Genomic DNA, 24,974 nt, shown 5'->3' with positions numbered 1-24,974 from the left:
TCCCTTAGGTGATGAAAATTGCAACAAGAATAGTCCTGCCGACTGCATGGGTCTGTAATAATACTAATAATTATAACAATAATAATTTTATTATTTATACCCCACCCATCTGACTCGGTTGCCCCAGCCACTCTAGGTGGCTTCCAACATATAAAAAAAATAATAAAACATTAAACATAAAAATGCTTCTGATGTAAGCACGGCTCCTGTAAGCTTGGTAACAGCTGCCACAATAACATATGGATGAGATCTCCCTATCCTCCTCCCCAAAAATCAACAGAATCTCAAGAAAAGAAAAGAAAACCCATCTACATGGGACCCTCTTGCTCTCCCCTCAAACTTTAAGGTGGATGCTTTCTGAGTCATCTTTGAAAGAAAAAGTTTCATCACCTTGGCTCTGATCTTGCCCATATCCTGAACTGATGCAGATGCAGCCAAGAGCTGTCTCTGCTGAGGCCCGAGCAGAGAGGGGATAAGCTAGGACTGACCACGTAGTTCCCACACCAGGCTTCTCCATTTCAAAGCAGACGAAAATCTAAGGGTTGAGGGACTCCTCCTGCCATTTCCACACTCCTGGCTGGGTGTGCTAAAACGAAAGCCTAGAAATCTGCCATGCAAATATGTCCTGAAGGGAAATGAAGCTCTTTCCAAAATGGGCAAAACCTCCCATCATCATCATCATCATCATCATCATTATTATTATTATTATTATTATTATTATTATTATTATTATTATTATTTTATTTGGACCCCGCCCATATGACTGGGTTGCCCCAGCTACTCTGGGTGGCTTCCAACATACATAAAACCTAATGAAACATTATACATCACACACCTCAGCCTGGACTGTTGGTCGGGGGTAGGTGAGTAGGGCTGCAGATCATAGCCATGACATGCTCTGCCACACCCTGTGGGTGGGCATGCAAAGTCCCTGGGCAGATGAGACCTTCAAATAACCCCCACCCCCCAAAAAACACATTACTTTGTACCCCAAAGAATACCTGAACAGAGCTTTCAGAAGGGGTGGGGGGGTCATACCCAAAAGCAGGAATGGGAGAAAACACATAAGCGAATATTTACTTGTTACTAACATGGTTGCTTCTCAGTTATAAAGGCGGGTCCTTTTCCTCTTCTTTCAAGCTGCTGATGTGCAACAAATAAGTAGGTATGTTTAGACAGGCAGGCAGCTCGTTTGCTTACTTATTTTCTGCCTCGTAGCTTCACAACCTTTGCAAGCAGTTTGGCACGTGACAGGGTACACTCTATTCCCTAGTATTTTGTCCCATTGAAATCAGAGCCCAATAAACTGTGGGCAGCTCTCATTTTTTACAGCTGCTTTGCAAAGCGTCACTGGGAGAATGACAAAAAGCATGTTGAGGCCAGATAAAAACCGCAAGCAAGTAAACTTCCCCTAAACCCCAGATGTACAGAAAAGCTACATTTTAGATATGGTTGATATTCACTAGAATTCAACGCTAACTGTATGGTTTGGTTGAGATGGTTGCATCCCAATGTGTCTTGCAATTATAGGGTGGTAATCTTTTGAGTGTGGTTGTTTTCAATGTTGTCTTCCAGGGCAGAATGTGACAAGTTAGAGATATTGATTGGGGGAGTCTGGTAGGTCTTGGTTGAGGTTGGCAGAATCTAGAGCCAGCCCATTGCGTTTCCTTAAACCCCAGTATTGGTTTCATGATGGAACATGGTTCTTCTGACCAGCCTAGGTAATAGTTAGTAGAACCAAGGGGACCCTCAGACCCATGTGATGTAACTGTGGAATGTCAGGCAAATAAAATAGGGGCACAAACGTAACACCCTTATTTTCATGCCCAAAGCCCCTGCCCCACTCCCCATCCTGCCTCATGACACACATACCCAAAGGCTCTACTCTGCCTGCTAGGCATTGCATAAATTGATTCTGCAACATCCATTCATAGCCGACTAACCTCTACTCAGAGTAGACCTATTGAAATTAACGGACCTACATTGGCCATGCCTATTAATTCCATTGGGTCTGCACTGAGTAGAATTGGCATTGAATACAGCCCTTTGAGATGCAATAGAAAAGCATAACTGCCCACCAACAGGCTTCATGGTCTAAACTATTCTGCAGGAGCTGCAGCAGCACAGGTGTCCCTTTGGCATTCAGGTGTCTTACCTCTCACCTGCGCATGCTGGAGTCGAGGTGCCCCACTCCGTCGCTACAAAATGTCACTTCTAGGAGACGCGGGAATGGGTCACTCAGGAATGACATAGTTACCAGCTCCCAACACAACTTTAACAAGGCATTCCCAGAAGGCAAAAATAGAGCCAGTGTCTTAGCGGGAGGTGGGGCAGCAGCGCTAAACGGAGTCTATGCATAGTAAACTCTGGCAATGGGAGCATCTGGAAGTGGTGCCTGTAGATGTACATTTGCCGCACACCCACACCCAGAGGGACTTTCTCCTCAAACAGGGTTCCCACTGTAGTCCCCATTTCATAATCCGTTTGACGAGTCATATTTTCCTGGTGATGCCAGAGAATTCCTAGCGTGTGACTGTCTCCCGACGGCTGCTGCTCAAGGGCTCCCTTCACTCCTCTGGGGGCGAGACAAGGCCCTCCTTTGTCAGTTGCATTTAGCATGTGAGCCCCCTCTGGCTGCCTCTATTCTTAGCGCGTGGGGCTCCCTCTCCAGGACAGAGGTCAGCAGGCCGCTGTCAAGGGGCAGGCCGGAACTTTCTCCCTCTTCCTGGTGGGTGGGGAGGGGGTGATGCCTTTTGTGGCGGGCAGTGGGGGGGGCAGGTCTTGCCTGTGCAACTGACTGGGCTTGGCGGATCCTGCAATGGGTTGAGCTTGCCAGCCTCCGGCTTCCTTCCAAGGGCTTTGAGGATCACGTCACAAAAGGCAGCTTGTCGTCTGCTCCCGCAGCGTCCGTGTCGGAGGGGTCCTCCTGTTTGTAGTGCGCGGACTCTGTGCCTCTAAATGGCATGGAGGAAAGCCCAAGGATCTTTGAGTTCCTGTAGAAATTGAAGTCTGAGGACTCTGCTTCGTTCAAGGTGTTTAAGCAGAGGTTAGGTGGCCATCTGTCAGGAACTATTGAGCTATGATTCCTGCATTGCATTAAAAAATATATATCAAGACTTTTTCAGCTCCACTCTCGCTTTCTTCCTGCCCAGAGCAGCCTTGCCCTCTGCCTGCCTCTCTGAACCAGCAGGGTCTCAGTGGTGGCAGCCTCTCCTCCACCTCCTTGCCCGCTGTCCAGTAGCCACTACAAGGTGCCCAAGGGAGGAGGCCAGCAGTGGTGGTCATGGAGAGGCAACAAGATGCTCCTTTGCAGCTGCCACTGCTGCTCAGGACAAGCAACAGCTCATCCTCCTCTCCAAGCTCGACGGCAGCGGTACTGGCGGGGGAAATAGGGACATTCCAGGATCAAATCAGAAGCCGGGATGGTTTTCATAATTCTGACACTGTCCCTAGAAAGTAGGGACACTTGGAGGGTATGCAAGCAGCGTATTATAACAAGGTACAACTGAACTGGGATCTCTAGGCCAGGAAAGACTTCTTCTGCAAGTCCAGGGCTGAGTATAAAGGTGGTCAGAGGCACACAGTGATGGTTGATGTCTTTTTCTTTCTCCTTTTCCTGGTGTTGTGTTGGCTGATCCTCCTTGTGTTTGCTGTTAGCTTGCAGGAAAAGCAGGAGGCAGGTGTGGTCCTCATCCAGCCTTGGCTAAGCCATGAAATCTTGGCTCTTGCTCTAGCTTCGCTTGGCATAAGAGAGGTGCAAACACAGAGCAGGCAGCTCTGGCTAAATCTTGACTTGTTAGGAATGGAAAAGCCCTGTAGCTTGAGACGCAGGACTGAATGCTTTTTCCTTCTGGGCAGCCTTCTGGGGGCCACAGGGCAGTGGTAGGCAGGGCCAGAGAACAACAGGTGCAGATTTTACCATCTTAGAATCGGCTAGTTCCTACACACACAGCCCTGCCCGCCCTCCATTCACTCAAGCCAATAAAGAGGCCTGATCAGAGTTCAAGGACATATTCCCACTCAGGTGAAAACAGGAGAGAATCAGGGCCTGCAATGAGTTCCGAGGGCCAGTTGGTGAGGCTTCAAGGGCCACGTTACACTCCTAGGCCTGGGGCTTCTTGCTTTTGTCCTAGGAAGCGATGGAAATTCGGGGCAGCCAGTGAGGGCTTTGCTCGACGGGACTGTTTGAATTATTGCCGGTTTTGTTTTTAGTTTAGTTTTGCTCTTGCCTCAACATTTCGCACCAACTTTGTACCTTCGCTGTGGATTTGTTGGTGGTAAATTAGAAGCATCTGCTGTTACTGTGGTTGCTGGTGTTGTTGAGCGGGCTTGATTCCTGCCCTTCCTTGTTTCATTGTTTGCTTTGCAAAATAGCTTTTTAAAATTATGAATGGAAGGTCATTGATTCATCGTTCACCCACAAGAGGGGTGAGTGCTCTTGCACTTGAGTCCTGCTTGTGGGCTTCCCAAGGTCATCTGATCATCCACTGTGAGAACAGGATGCTGGGCCAAGATGGGCCATTGGCCTGATCCAGCAGGCTCTTCTGATGTTCTTATCAGGAATAATAGATCCATGGCATGGAAAGGCGGGATCTTCAGGAGGCCAGCATGTTCCCCAGGACTGTGGAAAAAAACCAAGGTCATTGCTGTTTTTTTGGAGTTGCATATCCAAGCTAGCTGTGAATTTCTCAGCATCTTGGAAACCCAGCTCATGGGAACTTGGAAGGTTTTCCTGGCTGGCTTTGCCAGGCTGGTTTAGATGTGGTCCACATGGCCACAAAGAACTTGGCAGGCTGAAACCGGCGTTGAAGGGCCGTTGCAGAGGAGGGTCACATTAAGTTTAGGAAGCTGTTTCCTTATACTGAATCGGACCCAAGGTCCGTTTGGCTCAGCAGTGCCTTCACGGACTGGCAGCAATGGCTCTCCAGGGCTGCAAGCAAGGAATCTCTCCCAGCCCTTACCAAGAGATTCCAGGGACCGAACCTAGAACTTTCTGCACTCCAAGCAGATGTTCTGCCCCTGAGCTATGGTGTCCCTTAAGAGGCAGGGGAAAAGGAAGAAGGTAAAGTGTTTGAGGTGCCTGGATATTGAACATCAGGAAGAACTTTCTGGCAGTAAGAGCTGTTCAACAGTCAACCAGACCCCCTTGGAAGGTGGGCTCTCCTTGGAGTTTTTTAAGCAGAGGTTGGATGGTCATTTGTCCTGGATGATTTAGCTGAGGTTCCCGCATTGCAGGGGGTTGTACTAGATGTCCCTCAAGATCCCTTCCAACTCTATGATTCCATGATGCTGGAGGGGAATGGCAAATAATATTGGCATTCCCTGACAACCTGGAAACCACAGCAGACCTCAGGAGAAGTTGCCCGTCTGCTCTTGAGTGCTGCTGAGTCAAAGAGATGAGTGTGGGTGAGGGGTGTGGCCTAGAGAGAGTTCTGAGGGCCGGACACAGAGGGCCGCATTCAACTCCTCCCAGAACCTGAGATTCCCCACCCATGATTCAGTGTGTCTAACCCAGTCAACCAAAGTAGACAGGAGGTGACAGACTGTCAGCCCCTCGGTGTGTTTGTGTGTGACTAGAGACTGGAAACTGGGGGTGCAGCTGACGCCGGGTGCCCCGGAGGTGGGGGATATATAAAGCACAAGCCCCGTGGAAGAGAGGCGACGGCCAGCCACTCCTGCTGGCCTGTTTCTGGGGTCTGCCTCCTCTCACCTGAATAGCCACAGCTCTGACTCACTGGCTCCAAGCATTCTTGCCCGGGGAGTTTTTGCAGCTTGCTCCTGCATCAACATGCCTTGGATGGAGGCCAAATAATTTCCATACCTGCCTCCTCTTTATCACATCTTGGTAAACACTGCCAGGGAACAAAAAGTCAAGGTCAGGGGAGGCGGCTGGCAAGACGCGGGGGCAGGAGCGGCCAAGGGCCCTTTTTCGGCAGGTGGGAGGGGAGGAGGCCCGTGCATCAGGGAAATGGTGCCTCCTTTGCCCAGATGCAAAAAATAAATAAATGTCATATTGCTTAGGCAACTGTGGAACCAGGCGGCTGAATGTTTGCCCGGGAATCATCCTGCAAATTTTCGCATTCAGTGGCAACACTGAACCTGCCAGGTTTGCCTCTTCCTCTACTGATGCCCTTGGGGCGTGGCAAAGGCTTTTGCAAGAGATGTGCCATGTGGCATGGCATCACCACGTGTGGCACCTCCCTGCTGCTGCCCCCCACCCGCACGCTCACCCACATAACGGACTGGAGACCCCACAGCCCAGGTGTATTGCAACTTGCACTGTTTGGATTAGAGATTGCTCAAAAGACAGCTCACCCTTCTTAGTGGACGCCATTGCATTGCCCTCTGCGATCTGACAGGAGAAGCCCCTTGGACTGTTTCCCGGGCAGCAAAGGGGGTCCTTGGATCGATCCTGCTGCCAGGGAAGCTGATCCTACCCACTCGTTCAATTGACGAATCTTGAGCAGGCATGCGGGCCCCTCTTGAGAGGCGGGTCCAGCCTGCCCCTCTGGTATATAATGAAGGCATATAGCTTGCACTGGAGCCACTTCTCCCTCCCTCCCCATATTGCTGTCAAATGTGGCTCTGCTGGACCTTGCAGTAGCAGAGTCGGCCACCGTATTTGGCGCCAAGTTGGAATTTCCCCCAATTCCAGCATTCTGGTTTTCACCATCCTCAAAGTACTCATCAAAACTTTGGCGGTTTAGGCTTTGAGTAGGTGTAGACTTGGACAGAGGGGAGGTTATGGCCTCTGCCTGCCCCTCTGAGAATGGAGTGTCCTGTTAAAGGGATCCAGAGGAGATGCTTCTGTCCAGACGCCCAGATGGGGGCAAGGAGCCACAGCACCCCCCGGATGCAATCTTGCAGGGGGGTTATTCCTTCATGTAGGTCAGGGACTCCCTCACTTCCGGCCGACCCCAAATGCAAGTCCTTTCAGCTTACTTTTAGCCCACTTTGGGTGGGCCAAAAATGGTGGCTTCTACCCATTGCCTGAGCCAAACCTCTTAATATGTATTCAATAAAATTGTGGCTTGATTTTACCCAAAACGCTAGTTGTCATGCATCTTGTTCTTGAGAGTGGGGTGGTCTGAAGGGCGGGGGGACACCTTGCCACACAAGGAGAACCAAAATGGCACCAGCTGGGTGTGCCTTTTGTCCTTTTGTAACATCTAGCTGAGGTGTTATGTGCTGAGTTTAATAGGATCCAAAATGCAGCAGTCTGATTGGTAATAGAGCAATAGGATTCAGAATGCAGCAGTCTGATTGGTCCTAGAACAATAGAACCCAGAATGCAGCAGTCTGATTGGTCCACAAGAGCCACCCAATCCAGCTCCAGGTGGAAGTGAATCTGCAACCTGATTGGCCTACAGGAGAATCCCTGAATTAGCCAATCACGTGGGGCCCATTGTGTAAATAATGTATATAAAGCAGACATTCTGGGGGAACTTCCATTCCTCCTCACCACTATGAGCTGAATAAAGAGCATGAAATTCACTCTCGACTCCGAGTATATTTCATGAACCCTCCAATATTGCATAATACCCGTGTTTATTAATAGCCACAATATGCAGAGGTGGCTTAAACCCGGGGAGGGGTGGAGGACCTTCGATCTGTAGGCCAAATTGAGCTGGCCAAGTCTCCCCATGGTGAGGGTCTTTAAAAAATGGCAAGCAGAGTCCTTTGGGTCACTGGCCTGGCAGGTAGCAGACCACTCAGCCATGAAGGGTTGAAAACTTGGTTGGTCCTAGTTGACAAGGCGCCTTGCTATGGATTCTGTTCTTAATGCTGTTGGGGTCCTTTCCCTTTGCTATCTTAGGTAGTGGACCGATCCAACTGTGGCAGTTCCTGCTGGAGCTCCTCACAGACAAGTCCTGCCAGTCCTTCATCAGCTGGACAGGCGACGGCTGGGAGTTCAAGCTATCTGATCCGGATGAGGTACGTATGGGCCTAAATCAGGTCTGGAGAGACACTCGTATTATAAGGGAAGGAATAAATAGATAAGGACCTAGAGCAGTGGTTCTCAAAAGTGAGTGGTACTGCTCCTGGGGGGCAGCACGAATCCCTAGGGGGGCACTAAGAGGTAAGGGGGCAGCAGGTGGACTTTGGAGATGGAAATGACTATGAAACTTTAAAAAGCTGTTATCACTGGATCAAATTTATAATTTGTGTTGAATTAAGTAAACTAAGGGCTTATCTGTACTTACCTCTCTTCTGCTCTTATCCAGGCATGGTCCATGCTTGAGTAAGGGGGGGGCGTGTTGCCCCATGAAAACCTGCTCTTTAAAGCTCAATTGGAGCGAATGGCAATCTAATACCAAAATTGACGTATTTAAAAAGTCCACCTCCTGTCTCTCTTCATCGCCTTTCCATCCCTTCTGCACCCACACCAGATATTTACACCACTACTGAAGGTCTAAGAATCATGGAGCATCCTGGGAACTCTATTTCGTGAAGGATGCTAGGAACTGTAGCTCTGCAAGGTCAGCACCCTTAGCAAACTACAGTTCCCGGGATTCTCCATGACCGCTAAATCTGCCCGAGGGTATTTTGCGCTATTGGCATTGAAGCGTTTATTTCCCTTCCCTTCCGAGCTCGCCAAGGACTTTCCGTGATGTTTCTGGTGTCCTTGCATTCCCAGGTTGCAAGGAGGTGGGGCAAGAGGAAAAACAAGCCCAAAATGAACTATGAGAAGTTGAGTCGCGGGCTGCGTTACTACTATGACAAGAACATCATCCACAAGACGGCCGGGAAGCGCTACGTCTACCGTTTTGTGTGTGACCTGCAAAGCTTGCTGGGATACACACCCGAAGAGCTGCACGCCATGTTGGATGTGAAGCCAGATGCAGATGAGTGAAGGGATGAGCAGGCAAGACCAGAAGTCCTTGTAGATGGATTCAGGGCATCCATCTAGGCGTTCAATTGAACTTCTGTCATTTGTATTTTTTTTTACTGTCATGGTTTTCTTTTAAAAGAGAGAGAAAGAGAAAGAAACAGAAAGAAACAAGAATTTCCACTGGTTGTAAAGGGGGTGGGGGGGACACATCATGCTTTTGGATGAAACTGTGACATATTTTGGCTGGGAGGAGAAATGGGGGAAAAAATTTGAACGTCCTTGGAGAGTTTTATTGGGGGCTGATATTTTAAAAGTCAGTGGGGGAAAGAGCGTAAAAGTTAACCGCCCTGTTAGAATTGCATGATAAATAAAGAACTCCCCGCCCTCCCCCCGAGGTGCCATAAACTGACAATCCATAAGCTCATAAGGCTCCCTTTTGATTTTAAGAGTGAGGAGTGGCCTTTTGGGGGGGGGGCAGAGCATCCTCTTCTGCAGGGAAGTCACATTGGTGGTCCTAAATAATTTTGCATTTCAAAGAACAAGTTTGCTTCTTAAGAGGGACCAATACCTTTTTTTTTTTTATTTGTAAAAAGAATGTTATTTTATTAAAATTTTGTGCCAGTATTTTTCTCTAAAATAGTCTTAAGCTCTAAGATGGTCTCGGTATTGCAATATTGTGTTGTCGTTGGTGTTTTTATTTTTGTTATGCCAGCTGCGAATTCTATCAGCATTTTTTGGGTGGTGGGGGGGAAATACAGAGGCTATGTAGACCCCTCCAGAAACAGAAGCATTTAACTGTTCAGTAGAAAATCAATATACACCCTAGGAGTGGTGGGTGGGGAGAAATTTGTGGGTGAATGACTGTTTTGCTTTCACACAGGGTCTCCCACACCTTACTCTGTTTTTGCTCTCCCATTCCAACTGATGAATCAGTTTTGTGTCTTGGGGAGGAGGAGAGGGGCTCTTTCCATCAAAAGTTTTATCTGGACTTTCCTCCACTTTCCCTATGCCTTTTCAAGATATATTAAAGAAAGGTTTTTCTTCCAGCGTTGAACTTTAGGATTGTTTCCAATACCCTAATTGGTGGGAGGACCCAGCCCTGCATGTCTCATTGGTCGTTGGTTCTTCAGCTTACAGGCCCCAGTTCCTCAATATCTCAGGTTGTACTTAGAATGGGGTACTTTGTAAACAGAATAGCTCTTCCTGCAAAGGTCCCCTAACAATTCTCAGGTCACCAGCGTGCATGTAGGAGTCTCGTGGAGGAATCTGCCTGCTGGATCCACTCCTGGTGTGTAGAACCTTTCCACAAAGTCAACTCACTAAGCATCAAGTCAGGGCCAGCAGCCATGAGCCTAATTCATAGACACGCACACCTATTTGCAGTTTCCAAGTAATCTCTATGCCAAACTATGGCCTAGGTAGGAGGGAATGTGGTCTCCTGGAAGTGGGATAGATACCATTTTGTTTCTCCTCCAGTCCTGATGCTCCGCTGTGTTTGCAAAGCCTTGAGCTCCAAACTCAGGCAGTCCCAAAGAAGCAAATGGGAACATTTCCTTCCTAAAAGTGGCTTTTTAAGTTCCTATTTTATTAGAGAAGAAGGCAGTTGAGGTGGTGAAGCGAAATCTACTGATTTATTTGCCTTCCTTGCTACTTTATTAATGTTCATGATTTAGCTGATGGAATGCTGATGCCATTGAGGCATCGTGGGTGTCAGCACCCTCCCCACCCCCCCTCCCCAGCTGTGATTTACAGTGACGACACCTTGGTTTACAGGCCTGGATGTGTCCTTGGCAAAGGAGCCACACCAACCCCACCTCCCTGAGTATAACTGCATGGCAGACCTGTTTGTAACTACGTGTTTGTCAAATTCGCACTTAATAATTTTTACACCAGCCCTTAATGGATCCTAGATCCACATCACTGCGGAAATGTATTGTGTGAATTGGCCAGAGTTCCCTTTAAAACAAAACTGGATAACTTAATCTGTGACCTTAAAGCGGCAAATAGTTGAATGTATTTTAATTTTTGCTTCATGCTGAATCATTTCAATCATGCAGAATTAAAAGAGGGGGAACTCCTGGGTCAATGACGGGCCAGCGGAATTTGAAACAGATCAAGACTTGAGATAATAACATCTCAGGTTGGCAGGGCTATAAGAAAAGAAGAGCAAACACTGTTGTTGCTGAGGTCCCTTTCTCACGAATGTCAGAGGAGGTGGTAAATCTATTTCAAGTTGCAGGCTGCAGCTGGCAAGATGGAAGTCAGTCCAGAACAGTTCCCTGCACACACAAAAAGGCAGACAGAAGGAAGGAGTATAACTGTAATTAATTGAAAAACCAAATTCAAGGTTGTGTCCAACTAGCAACTAGGTTCTACTCAGAGCACAGACCCATTGGAAGTAATGAACCTAAGTTAGTCATTTTTGTTTTATGTATTAAAATGTAATTTATGAATCGCTTCCCATGAGATATCCTGAATTGATAAAGAGTAGAAAGGACATCAACAACAAAAACATGCCTAACTGCTCTGAGTAGAACATTGGAAAGAACCACTGAACTAGAGATGGGAAACCTTTGGTTCTCCAGGCACTGCTGAACTACAGCTCCTTTCATCCCCCCAAAATGTGGCCCAATGGCCAGGAGTGATGGGAATTGTAGTTCAGCAGACAAAGGTTCCCCCACAGTTGCCACAGTTGCCACAGGAGCACTTGACACTTCATGCCTCTGACCACCTGGCTGGGAATAAGGAAGAGCTTCCATGTATTTAGCCATGGCTGATTGGAGATCTTGGTTTTGAATGGTGGGAGATAAAAGCTCAGCATTTCTCGGGACAACATAGGACATAGTTTCTGAGTCAAGGATATTGATGGTGGGTGTTCCTGGAATGGGTGTAATGATGACTGAATCTCCAGTTCAGCTAGATTTGATTCCAGTAGAGAGGAAGAAGAGCCAGAGTAGAAGATGAGAGGAGAGAGGGGTAGTGGAGGTGGGGAAAGGTTGTATCCATAAAGCCAAAAAATGGTGCCTTTCAGCCATGCATTAGGGAGCCTTTGGCTGTCCAGATGTGGCTCAACTACAATTCCCATCAACTCTGGTCACTGCCTGTTTGCTGGTGCTGAATGGGAGCCAGAAAATGACCAATTCGCCTGATGAGCTACTCAGGTGTCAGCTGGAAGTTACACTACCCATGTGAAACTACACCAGAACCTTTGGAGTGCTCATCCGAGAGCTTTTGAGCACTGAGTTGTCCCATCTGTGAGGTAGACTGGAAACTTCTGTTTCTGTTTTCGATTAAGCACAGCTCACCATGTTGTCCAGACTTGATGTGGCTTAAGATTAGCTGTGGTTTGTTGAAACAAGCCCATTACAAACCATATTTTAAGAAGCTGGCTTGTTTCAACAAACCACAGTTTAGGTATCAGACTAACCCCTTCACTGTGGTTAAGCAAAAACCAAGTAGAGCCTTCTGAGCTCTTTGCGGCCAAATTGGAAAGAAGGAAAGGGGGTAGGAGTGGCTCATCCTTGCAGTGCTCAGCTGTACCTAGCAAGTGATTAATTCAGTAACTCCAGGAAATTCAGTTCAGAAAAACAGCCATTTTACAGCCCAATGACATAAGTTGTTGGGTTTTCTTTGAAAAAGCAATTCCTTCACTGGAGACGCAGATTAATAAAGAGTGGGAGAATTGCCCAGTCCAGAGTCCTGCTACTGGCCTGGTTGCAATCTGAGGCAGCAGCTGGAGGGAAACAAATATGGCAAATCCAGGACTGGGATATTGTCCTCCCTTGTTGGGGCAACAAGAGAACTTTGGGTCCTGTGGGTGCAAGGCCTCTCTCTAGATCCACCCCAACATGCCCGTTTTTCCTCTTTCCTGACAACAGAGCACTGATGGAGAACGATGGCCGCAGAGGTTCCTGTAGCCACAGTGAAGAGGTCTCCAAGGGCGGACCTCCTCAGTACCCTCTAGCCCCCAGGGCACCCTCTCAGGGCCCATAGGATTGTCTCTTTAGACAGTACAGTACAGTGGTACCTCAGGTTACAGACGCTTCAGGTTACATACGCTTCAGGTAACAGACTCCGCTAACCCAGAAATAGTACCTTGGGTTGAGAACTTTGCTTCAGGATGAGAACAGAAATCATGCGACAGCAGCAGGAGGCCCCATTAGCTAAAGTGGTGCTTCAGGTTAAGAACAGCTTTAGGTTAAGAACAGACCTCCGGAACGAATTAAGTTCTTAACCCGAGGTACCAATGTATTATATTGCAACCTGCTTCCGAATTATCATTGAAAATTATGATCTGATAGTTAAATAACTTGCTCTAACAGATACACAGAGGGAACTTGGAAGACACCTTTGCCAAGGATAGCTTTTAATTAATATCTGAAATATAAGGACACCCAATGCTTTTTTCTGGGGGGATGCAGGGGTACTCATACCCCTAAATATTTTGTGAATATAAGTCCGGCCTCATTGAGGGACAATATTTAAATATCAGTAGGAAAATTTTAAGGAAAAAAAGTGCTGAGGACACCTCTCTCTGTTTTGGATGACTTTTAAACCTCAATGTCTTTAGAGAATATATCTGTGGACCAATCCACACATGACAAGGTTTGGATCGTCGGACCAGGAACTGCCGTTCATTGTGGCTTCCTGCTGTGTGTGGCTGCATGTTGGTAGACATTGTTGTCTTGTTCTCACATGGCCTATTTCAGTGTATGCTGTTCAGAAGACCTACGCCTAAAAAGTGTTGAGTGTGGAGCATCTCTCTGTGGCGCTGTGTTGATGTGCCAATGTGCCTCCTTCTGCATTCATGTGCCTGGAGATTCACCTCCTTCCTTCCTTCCTTCCTTCCTTCCTTCCTTCCTTCCTTCCTTCCTTCCTCCCTCTGTTCTGTTTCTGACGGGGTCTCTGTAGCACCAGTGAACTGTGCACTCCATTCCAAAGAAGTTTGAATAGATGATAACTGATGTATACATATATGTTTATGACAGAAATATCTCCAGGAATTAACTGCCTCAGTGAAACAAGTTATTATTTGAGAAAAAGAAAAATGTATGTTGTTTGTACAATTACTATTTTTTGGTCTTTGTTTTTATACCTGGTTTCTGTTTTGTTTTTTTTAAGCTGATAATTTTAGAAGAAGAAAAAGATTGTTATATTATGCTGTTCAACTATTTTCCAACTTGTATTTTCATATAATTTATATTTTATAGAACTGAAAGGGAGAAGAAAAAAAACCTTAAAAAGCAAGATTTTTTTTAATTAAAAAAAGGAGAAAAAAAAGCAGGTGCTTTTTAGGAAAAAGAAAACCAAACTCATCTGAGGTAGCTTAGAGATGTAGCGATGTCTGTATGTATGTATGTGTGTGTGTGTGTGTTTTTTAAAAAAAGAATTCCAAAATGCAATTCCCTCCCACACTGAAGACTTAATAGGGAGCGGAGTTGGTTTTGTTTTAATTGCTGATGCTGGCACATCATTTTTCTGGAGAGTCTTTTATATACTGTAGCCTTATTTCATATTGTATTTTAAACCATTTGAAATTTTAAAAAAATAAATAAATCACAAAGCTATCCCTTGCCCTGGTCATGGTTGTCAGCATGCTTGGCCTTGTCTTTCGCTGAAGACCACAGGTCACATCAGGGTGGAAAGAGAAACACGTACAGAGTGCCAAAAGGCACGTAGGCAACCTGCTTACGGAGCAGTCATCCCCATTTGCTTGCATGAAACTTACATAGATGTTTGATTATATATCCAGTCGGTGTTCCAACATCCACTCAGTAAGGTAAGTAAAAGCTATGCCGGATCAGGCCAACAACCTATCTAGCTCAGCATCCTGTTCTTACAACATACAACCAGATGGGAAATCCACAAGCAGGATCCGAGCAGTGCTGCCCATTGTCTCTCAAGACAGATGGATACCAATAACAAAAATTGCTGCCTCCAGCTGTGGAAGCAGAGAACAGCCTCCATCATGACAGGTAGCCAAAGACAGCCCTCTACTCCATGAATTTGTCTAACCCTATTTTAAAACCAAACTGGCAACCATCACGGCCTCCAGTGGGAGTGAGTTCCATAGTTTAACTATGCACCAGGTGAAGAAGTTCTTTCTTGATCTGTCCCGAATGTTTCTTCTTAAACCACTTAGAGGTTTTGTTATAATTATTTAATTGTTGTCACTGTTGTTTATTAAATTTATGGGTCGCTTTTTCTTGCCAAAGGCAACTCAAAAGCCAAAGAAACGAAAACCCAAATAGATACATTAGAACAAACAAATATATACATTGAAATACATTAAAAACACCCACCTTTGTGGAGAATTGCCCAGGGTTATTGAGCTTTTTGGAGGGGATTACCCAGGGTTGTTGAATTTTTATTAGGGGGGATTGCCAAAAAAATGCTCAATACATGCTAAATCCGCCTCCTGTCTGTCCCATCGCCGGCAGAAGCTGCAAGTCGCCTGCCCAACTGCCGGAGCATCAGCCAATCAACACCACCCATTGACGCAACAACCAATAGCACACACAATAGCCTCTGACAGCCTTGGCAGCAACCAATGAAACGTCCACCCTATGCACTACCGATGTATAAGACGACCCCTCCTTTTTAGCATGATTTCAAAAGTAAAAAACATATGTCTTATACATGGAAAAGTACGGTATGTTGCAACCACTTCTTGAAAGTTCCAGGACTGTCCCTAATTGTGCAAACCTTTCTTCCTATTTTACAAAGTGTGGGGTGGGGTGGGGGATGTTTGCTTGGTTGCGAGTGCCACGAAATTTGCAAAATGGGCTCGCCTTCCCCCAAACGGTAAGTGGGTCTCATAAACAAAATTGGTTGCGACATATTACAGTCTGATGCCTGTAAATGGAGAATAAGAATTTTAAAAGGCTGGCTTGTGCCTACAACACAGACTGTTTCTCCACACCTCCTGGATGCTGATCTTTGTTTGTCATCCAGGAATGAAAATGATTTAGCTGACTCAGCTGCACTGCTCTGTCCAGCCTCTGTGGGGGCTTGGAAGTCCTGTTTGTGCAATGCCGGGGACTTTGCTGGAAATGCAACAACCCCCCCACCCACAAACACCCAGTAAACAGCCAAGACTCAGCTGCCGGGAGATCAGCCGAGCTCTGCCAGTTAGTACTGCCGGTTGGAAAGTGGTGTGGCTCAGTGGGCTACTGGATCAGTCTAAGGCAGCAGCTTATAAAATTTATAGGTAAAAGTAAAGGGACTCCTGACCATTAGGTCCAGTTGTGACTGGTAGCGGCGCTCATCTCGCTTTATTGGCCGAGGGAGCCGGCATACAGCTTCCGGGTCATGTGGCCAGCATGACTAAGCCACTTCTGGCGAACCAGAGCACCGCACAGAAACACCGTTTACCTTCCTGCTGGAGTGGTACCTATTTATCTACTTGCACTTTGACGTGCTTTTGAACTGCTCGGTTGGCAGGAGCAGGGACCGAGCAATGGGAGCTCACCCCATCGTGGGGATTCGAACCGCCAACCTTCGGATCGGCAAGTCCTAGGCTCTGTGGTTTAACCCACAGCGCCACCCGCGTCCCTATACAATTTATATGCTGCTTCATTGAAAAGCAAACAAAACTCAAAGCGGTTTTCAAAAAGATAAAGCAATAAAACCAAGGAAAAAATTACAGCGAAGGGTCAGCTTCAAGCAGTAGGATAGCGTGGGTTGCCAGCACCCACAGCAAGGAAAATATTGCATGGGAGATAAGGTGGGTAGGGAAGGAGGTTGTTGTTGTTGTTGTTATTATTATTATTATTATTATTATTATTATTATTATTATTATTATTATTACAACTTCCTTTCTTTCTTTTTCTTTTGAATTTTTGTGTCCCTAAGAATTTTGCTCCAGGGCTGCCGTCCCTGTGGCCCTGCCCAAGCTAGGCCCCCAGATTCAAGGGTTCCTGCTTCGCCAGTTAAACTCTGGACAAGCAATCAGTGACACCCTGTGTGTTTGCAGTTAACAAAATACAAGCAGAAGTGGGATTGTCCACTTTGGGGACCCAGTCTCTGTTCATTTGCTTCTGAATACCAGTTGCTGGAAGGAAGCTATAGGAGCAGAGAGGGCTCTTGTGCTTGACTGCTGCTTGTCGGCTTCCCACTGAAGGATTTGGGTGGTCACTGGGTGAGAACAGGATGCTGAATGAGATGGACCATTGGCCTGATCCAGAAGGGCTCTTCTTATATTCTTGATTTGGGGAACATCTTAACTATCGCGGTCGTGGTGGGCTACACGAAAGTCATCAAGTGAGTTGCAGCAAGTGTCCCACTGCTGCTGAAGAAAACACTGAGCTAGATGGGTCTGACTCTGTATAAGACCGTTTATTCTATTGAGACACGTTGGGAGCTTCCAGCTCATCAATCCTACCTGGCCAGAGAGAGAGAGAGAGATGGAAAGAGAAAATGGCCGTGTTGAGTGAAGGTATACCAATTAGGAGTCCTTACCCTCTGTCTTCACCTGAATTCCAGCCCTGTCTTTATCTCTCTCTTGGCTTGTTAACAAGTTCTGGACACACAGCCTCAGCCCTCCAAAGAGCTCAAACATGGCAGCTTCATCTGATAAGGTCCTCTAGGGGAGCCTGCCTGTTAGCAGCTGCTTCTGAGCAAGCCCCACTAGATGGAGAGGCCTCAGGATCTGGTTAATGTTTAGGTCGTCCTAACTGCAACAGGGATGGTGTCAGGCCAAGTGTCGATTGAGCATCATTGAGAGGGACAGCAGGCGGTCTCCTTAAGCGGGTCTCTTGAGCCTGACATTTAACGGAGCTCAATGGAACACAGAGTTCAGTGGGGATGCAGGTGGCGCTGTGGGTTAAACCACAGAGCCTAGGACTTGCCGATCAGAAGGTTGGTGGTTCGAATCCCCGCAACGGGGTGAGCTCCCGTTGCTCGGTCCCTGCTCCTGCCAACCTAGCAGTTCAAAAGCACGTCAAAGTGCAAGTAGATAAATAGGTACCGCTCCGGCGGGAAGGTAAACAGCGTTTCCGTGCGCTGCTCTGGTTTGCCAGAAGCAGCTTAGTCATGTTGGCCACATGACCCAGAAGCTGTACGCCGGCTCCCTTGGCCTATAGAGGGGGGGATTTGAACCCTGGTCTCTCCCAGGTCCTGGTCCGCTATGCCACACTGATTCTCCAGACTGCTTATTTTAATATCCTAAAGCTGTATACAAAATCAACATAAAAGCTCTGAAACAGTATAATAATGAACAGTAAGCCAGCACTAGGGATTCAACAGTGGCAGAACAACGCCAAGTGCCTATATTCCTTTCCCAAGACTCCAGTCCTCATGATTCTAAGCGAAGTTCTTTTTAAACAGAAACAGACAAAAGGTCTCCATGCAACCAGGGGAGAAACAGCACAGAGTGCTGCTGCTGCTGCTGCTGCTGCTTCCAGTGGAAACTCTCTTTCTTCCTAAGGTGGGAGTTGCAGCCCTTGGAGTGCGTCAGCTCTGGGGAGGGAGCGGGCTGCCCAGGGCCTGCCCTGTGGAAAACAGCCTGGCTCCTCTTCCAGCTGCAGGTGGCCTCAGTGACCGGGCCGACTGGTTGGCTGGCGGCCGATGCCCAGGCTGGCTTTCAGAGTCAGCACTTTCCACGCCTCGCACTGTTTTCTTTCCACGCTGGGTTTTCTCCTGCTGGGCGAAGGCTTCTGAACGGTGTCCAACAGAAACTTTCCAGTCCCTTCTTTCTTTCTTTCTTTCTTTCTTTCTTTCTTTCTTTCTTTCTTTCTTTCTTTCTTTCTTTCTTTCTTTCCCTCCGTCCTCTGGGCTCTGGCTGACTCTCCTGCAAAGGAGCTGGCCTGCCATGAAAGCCATCCGCACAATGGGTGCTTGTGCCAGGCGGCTCCTTCTGAAGGACCCCCCTTTTTTTGTTAGGTACAGTGCTTTCTCCTGGGGGGACGTGAATCTTTGTACTTTTGTCTATTTACTGTATTCATTTTTCCAGATTTGAACTATAAAATCGTTATTTTCTTGAGTCAAAATGAGAGTACCCCTAAACATTTTAAAGGGGGGGGAGCACTGACTAGGTATAATAAAGAGGGCAAACTTTTTCCTGGAGCAGCTAAAACCTGGTTCTTCCTCCTGCTTGAAGTCCAGTGGGAGAGCGGGATGGGATCGATGGAGTAAGGGGTGGGGTGGAATGGCAGGAAATGTGACCGGGGGCTTTGCACACTGAGCTCAGGGGACACTTTTCCAGCTCAAGGGCTGCATCTGCTCAGGGGGCATGTCTTGAGAGGGGGGCACATGACAGTGATGGGCGGGACTATAAGCAAAAGTGGGTGGGGGAATGGATGTAGCTTCAAGCTTAAGAAGAGTCTGCTGGATCAGACCCATGGCCCGTCTAGTCCAGCATCCTGCTCTCACAGTGGCCAAATTGCCTGCGGGAAACCCACAAGTAGGATTTGAGCACAAGCGCCCTCTCCCCTCCTGTGGTTTCCAACAACTGATATTCGGAAGCACGGCTGCCTATGGAGGCAGACAGGATAGCCATCATGGCTTGTAGCCGTTGATAGCCCTAATTTACAGGATTGACAAGCTGAATTGTCGGCAGCCCTGAAAGGCTCTGGCAAAATCCCCCATCTCCCCAGGCAAAGTGCCAGAGCATTTCTGAATCCCTGGCCCAGGCCCCACTGCCACCCTCAAGACGAGGCCACAGGGACTGGCATGTGGCCACCCCTCCCTGTGTTTTTAGCCATAAATATTTTCCCGATAAATCCAGGGCAGGTGATAAGAAACAGTCACACAGACACACACTCGCAAGGGCATTTGGGGACAGCTGTTTCAGATCACCCACCCACCCAACAAGGGCAGCCGACTGAGTGAGATGAGCTGAAAAAGCCATCATGGAAACTGTGAGTCATCTAACGCAGCCCCTCGTAGCAGCAGCACCACCACCAAGCTGGGGGGGGGCGGAATTGAACAGTGGGAAGAGCAGAAAGAGCCACGTCACTGAGGCAGTGACCCTGAATGCACTTACTCATGAGTAAGACCCGCCGGACTTCAACCCCACGTTGAACATTTGTGAGGTTGTGGGATGCGGGTTCTGATCGGATTGGCGCCTGGGTTTCCAACTCGTCTCAATCTCTGCCAGACTTCAGTTCCACAGCTGGGAAATGAAGCCACGCGGCTTTGAGTTGTGCTGCTCCCCATCCCCACCCCTCCCCTTCCCCAAGGCACAGGCAGGGGGCTTTACCACCACCCCCCTTTCTCATTCATAAAGTTGTATGCAGAAGAAGAAGAAACCAACAGATTGCCTCACAGAGAGTTATAGAAAACGAGTAACAAATGTTCCTCTGGTGGCCAAGGGGAAGTCAGGGTAGATTATTCAAGGTGCAAATGAAGAGCACCAATTAAAAGATTGACTTGTTTTGGAATGTCTGTACCCTGGTCATAACCTTGTGTAACCGAATCAGTTATGGATGTTGTAAGAGTGGTACCTCGGGTTAAGAACTTAATTCGTTCCGGAGGTCCGTTCTTAACCTGAAACTGTTCTTAACCTGAACCACCACTTTAGCTAATGGGGCCTCCCACTGCCACCAGGCCGCTGGAGCACGATTTCTGTTCTCATCCTGAAGCAAAGTTCTTAACCCGAGGTACTATTTCTGGGTTAGCGGAGTCTGTAACCTGAAGCGTCTGTAACCCGAGGTACCACTGTCTTCTAAGCTGTAACAATCCATAAGCAACTTTTGCAGACTACTTTGCACAGGAATGGGGAACCTGCAGTGCTCAAGATGCTGTTGGACTACAACTCCCATCATCCCTGACTGCTGGCTGGGGCTGCTGGAGGCTGGTGTCCAATAACATTTGGAAGGCACCGTGTTGGCTATTCCTGGAATAGTTTTATACAGTTATTATGACTACAGTGGTACCTCAGGTTAAGTACTTAATTCGTTCCGGAGGTCCGTACTTAACCTGAAACAGCTCTTAACCTGAAGCACCACTTTAGCTAATGGGGCCTCCTGCTGCCGCCGCGCCGCTGGAGCACGATTTCTGTTCTCAACCTGAAGCAAAGTTCTTAACCTGAAGCACTATTTCTGGGTTAGCGGAGTCTGTAACCTGAAGTGTATGTAACCTGAAGCGTATGTAACCTGAGGTACCACTGTACTGTGGTCGCTGGTTTTATCATGACAACAGTAGCCATACAGCTTCTATATGTAGGAGGGATGCACCTCACACAGCAAGATGTCTTCACGGAATTCATTTTTATAAAGACCATATTAGATTAAGGTCTGGTTAACTACAGCAACAAGTTATCCCCCCTTTTTTGCAACGTGCACAATATCTTTTCTTCTGTTTTGTTTTCAACATGGGTACTATTTCTTGTTTCTTCTTCTTTCTCGTGTCTTTTCATATTGTGTGCGCTTTTTAATTTTGTACTTTTAATTTTTCAATAGAGAATATAAAATAAAAACACAGCAAAATGTCTTGGGTTGGCACTGGGACACCAGACAAGCCACTTGATACTTCCAAGAGTCTGGTGCCCAGGATCATGACGCGAATTGACATAAAATAGGCAAAGGCTCATTTATAGCAAATGAAGACTGGCCGGGGGAGGGGAAAAGATCTCACATGCACCATGCTCTGCAATGGACCCAGGTGCCTTATAAGCATAGTAATTGGGGGGTGGAAGGTTAAGGTGGGGGAAAGTTGCAGGAGATCAGGGGCCTGCTGCAGAAGCCCCACCTCCCTTCAAGGCCCCTCCAGGCATGTTAGCCCCAGAGCTTGTTGGTTGGCCAAAACTGCCTGTTGAGGGGTGAATTTCCGAGCCAGGACTCTGGAAAATGTGGAGGGATCATGATCGGGGAAAGAGAAAAGAGGATCTTTCACTTTGAACAGTGCGTATTTCTCTCACCACTGAGTAACGGCAGCCAACCCTCATGCAGCTGGGATGGGAGGCCGGCAACTTGTAATTTTGCCACTCCATTGACTGGCCTACAACTAGGGGAAGCAGCTGCAGCTGGAATTAGGAAACAGGAAAGCCGAGCGGACAGGCTCTTCTCTCTGCACTTGGTCTCTCTCTCTCTCTTTCTCTCTCTCTTTTCACTTTTATCCATCACAATGCCAGCATGATTTTTGCCACTCTTGCTCTATACATCACTGGCAGACAAAATGTCTGGCCCATGAGCCACACCTGAGTATGGGAAACCCACTGTGAAGGTGGGAATTCAATTCAGTTTGCATTTAAAGACACAGCGACCTAAACTTCACATTACAAAAATGAGATGTGGACCAAAACACAGAACTATTCCATGGCATCCGAAATTCACTGGATTTTGCAGTGCAGTTCTACAGCCAAGTACGGTGTGCAGAAATGTACTTGCCGGGGCAAAGTGTGCATCAAGATGAATGAAAACAACATGCCGTGCATCGTAGAATAGTAGAATTGTCATACAAGGGGCTTTGCAAAACTGCTTGTTAGGCAAAACTGCACACACAATAGTGTGGATACAGTGGTAACTCGGGTTAAGAACTTAATTTGTTCTGGAGGTCCGTTCTTAATCTGAAACTGTTCTTCATCTGAGGTACCACTTTAGCTAATGGGGTGTCCTGCTATCGCTGCGCCGCCGCTGTGTGATTTCTGTTCTCATCCTGAAGCAAAGTTCTTAACCTGAGGTACTCTTTCTGGGTTAGCGGAGTCTGTAACCTGAAGCGTCTGTAACCCGAGGTACCACTGTATTATTAGGAAAAATTCACCCTAAAATGCTGATGAGGATGTTTTACATTTTTTAGGTTCACAAACTGATATGAAAATGTGGAGAACTGACCTTGAGGTTGGAAACATGAGAAACTGAGAGGAAAGGAAATTGACAGATTGTCCCGCCCTTAATTTGTATCGGCCATAAATAATGTTCCCGCAACAGTGGCATCCTGTGGGGATCTGCCAACCTTGTGAGGCATCCTGTGGGCATCACCATTGCCAGGGCAGTAGGACCATGTGTCATGTGGTCATTAAGCTGCAGCTGGTTCACTGAAGGCTCCCTGAAGGGGCTGATGCGGCCACGATTGTCTTACTCACTGATCTCGCAAGCACCAGAAGTGGGTGATACAAGCAGTGGTAAATTGGCAGATTCCTTGGCAAACAGCTTGAGAGATGTATGGAAAGCACTGCTTGGCTGGATGGAAAGCACTGCCTGGCCAAGGGGGTGTCAAAAGCTCCTGCAGCCAATTGGAAGTTGCGGAACCCACATCGGGCGTTACGGTTCCAAAGAATGTTCACAAACCGTTACATTCCGGTTCAGGAGCCAAAATGTTCGACTTGCAAGGCATACACTGTCCACTGCTCTTACAGATGGAGGTTTCATTCACTTCCAGTTGCTAATACCTTGTGTCCTCTATGAATTTATCTATCGGAATGTGTGCACTTTAAAAAGAAAAACTGGTGAAGAGGCCCTCTGTTGCCCTGCATCACATTCAGTGCCTCTTGTCCCCCCTGGAGTGCTGTTTTGCTCCAAGAATATTTATAAGGCCTTCCCAGGCCCTTCCTTAATCATTCCTGAACTTTGTCCCTGTGACTCTCTCTTAATCAGCCCCTTCAGCTGCAGAATTATTTGTGTAGCTCCCAAGCTCCTCCAGTTGGCTTCGATCTTCCCCCGTAATGAGGAATTAGTGGCAGCGAGGTTGGCTTTTCACACAGAAACACACACATACACAAACAGCGCCTTTTTTTGGATTGCTGCTTAAAAACAGGAGCCAGGAGTTAGAAGTGCAAATATTATGATAAACAAGTATAATAAACAGAACTTCGGGAGGGGAAACCAGACCTTCTGTCCCAAGGCATCTGCCAACCCCTCACAAAGCGACTGCAGAGAAGCTTCTCCCTGGAGGGAGGATTGTGCTGCGACAGACCTGGGGAAGGAAGGATGAGGGACAAGATTGCTCTGCATCTTAATGGGAGCCCAGCTAATTCACCCTTCCTGAGACAGTGCACAAAGTGAGATGCAGCGACACCTCAAAACTCACACCTTTCCAAATCTTGGCTTTCCAACCAAAGTCAAAAAACAAGCGCATCATATATTAGAATAAGGTACGTTTGCATAAAGGTAAAGGGACCCCTGACCATTAGGTCCAGTCATGGCCGACTCTGGAGTTGCGGCACTCATCTTGCTTTATTGGCCGAGGGAGCCAGCGTACAGCTTCCGGATCATGTGGCCAGCATGACTAAGCCACTTCTGGCGAACCAGAGCAGCGCACGGAAATGCCATTTACCTTCCTGCTGGAGTGGTACCTATTTATCTACTTGCACTTTGACGTGCTTTCGAACTGCTAGGTTGGCAGGAGCAGGGACTGAGCAACGGGAGCTCACTCCGTCGCGGGGATTTGAACCACCAACCTTCTGATTGGCAAGTCCTAGGCTCTGTGGTTTAACCCACAGCACCACCCGCGACCTATTAGTGAAAGGAATATGCAAATAAGCATTCCATTAGGGGGAATTTCTTGGCCGAAATGTGTACATTGAGTTCCATTTCCACAGTGAAGGTCTGTGGGTTTGAATGATGGAGGCAGGCAGGGAGCTAGGCAACCTCCTGGAAAAATGCCTTGTATGGACTCAATGAGGATCCTTTCCCATCCCTAGACAGAGGGCATTTCTGACCACTCTCCCTGGACCACTTGGCTCCATCATCTCGGCATGCTGCAGGTTTCTGGAGCCCTCAGATGTTGCTACCTCCATGTCTGACTCCGGCAAACTTTTGCCAGCATCCCTCCAGCAGGGTGAATTTCCAAGTTTCACAGGTAGCCAAGGCAGCCCCGTCTATCCCGCCAATCTGCCATCTGGCCACTGCACAGGCCTTGGCAGAAGGCTCAGCCTAGTCCTTGCAGCAAAGGCCTGGGACATCTGGTTCCAATCGGGCTGCCCGTTTGCAGCTCTCTGGCCTCTCCCCCTCCTCCTGGTCTGCTCGAGCGGAAAGATTTTGTAGGAGCAAAGTTCTCGGTAAATCACCGGGACGGCTGCAGCGGCCGGCATCACTGGAGGCTCATTTTTCATAGGAAAGCTCTTAAAGCAAACAGTGGGCAGTGGGGGAACTTGCTGCGCTCAGCAAGAAATCCCAGCTGCCCCCTGCCAACGCCCAGCCCCTGGGAAAAGTGCCTCGCTCAGAGACGCTGGCACAGGATTCTGCACAGGCCAAGGCTTGGC

At 47.7% G+C, this 24,974-nt stretch overlaps 1 protein-coding gene across 2 annotated transcripts in view; it reads left to right on the top strand.

The window, feature by feature from the left end:
- ETS1 (ETS proto-oncogene 1, transcription factor) overlaps positions 1 to 9,855 on the top strand; it is a 103,836-nt gene extending 93,981 nt beyond the window's left edge. For both annotated transcript variants that reach the window (XM_053366327.1, XM_053366328.1), the window contains 2 exons: positions 7,817 to 7,935; positions 8,639 to 9,855. In XM_053366327.1, the coding sequence (XP_053222302.1) occupies positions 7,817 to 7,935; positions 8,639 to 8,854 (335 nt within the window). In that variant the 3' untranslated portion in view covers positions 8,855 to 9,855. The remainder of the gene's footprint in view (positions 1 to 7,816; positions 7,936 to 8,638) is intronic.
- Positions 9,856 to 24,974: the final 15,119 nt, after the last annotated feature.

This window comes from Podarcis raffonei, chromosome 15, assembly GCF_027172205.1.
Source record: "Podarcis raffonei isolate rPodRaf1 chromosome 15, rPodRaf1.pri, whole genome shotgun sequence".
Taxonomy (NCBI): domain Eukaryota; kingdom Metazoa; phylum Chordata; class Lepidosauria; order Squamata; family Lacertidae; genus Podarcis; species Podarcis raffonei.
The sequence above is the reverse complement of the archived record's forward strand: the minus strand, read 5'-3'. Positions and strand labels throughout refer to the sequence as shown.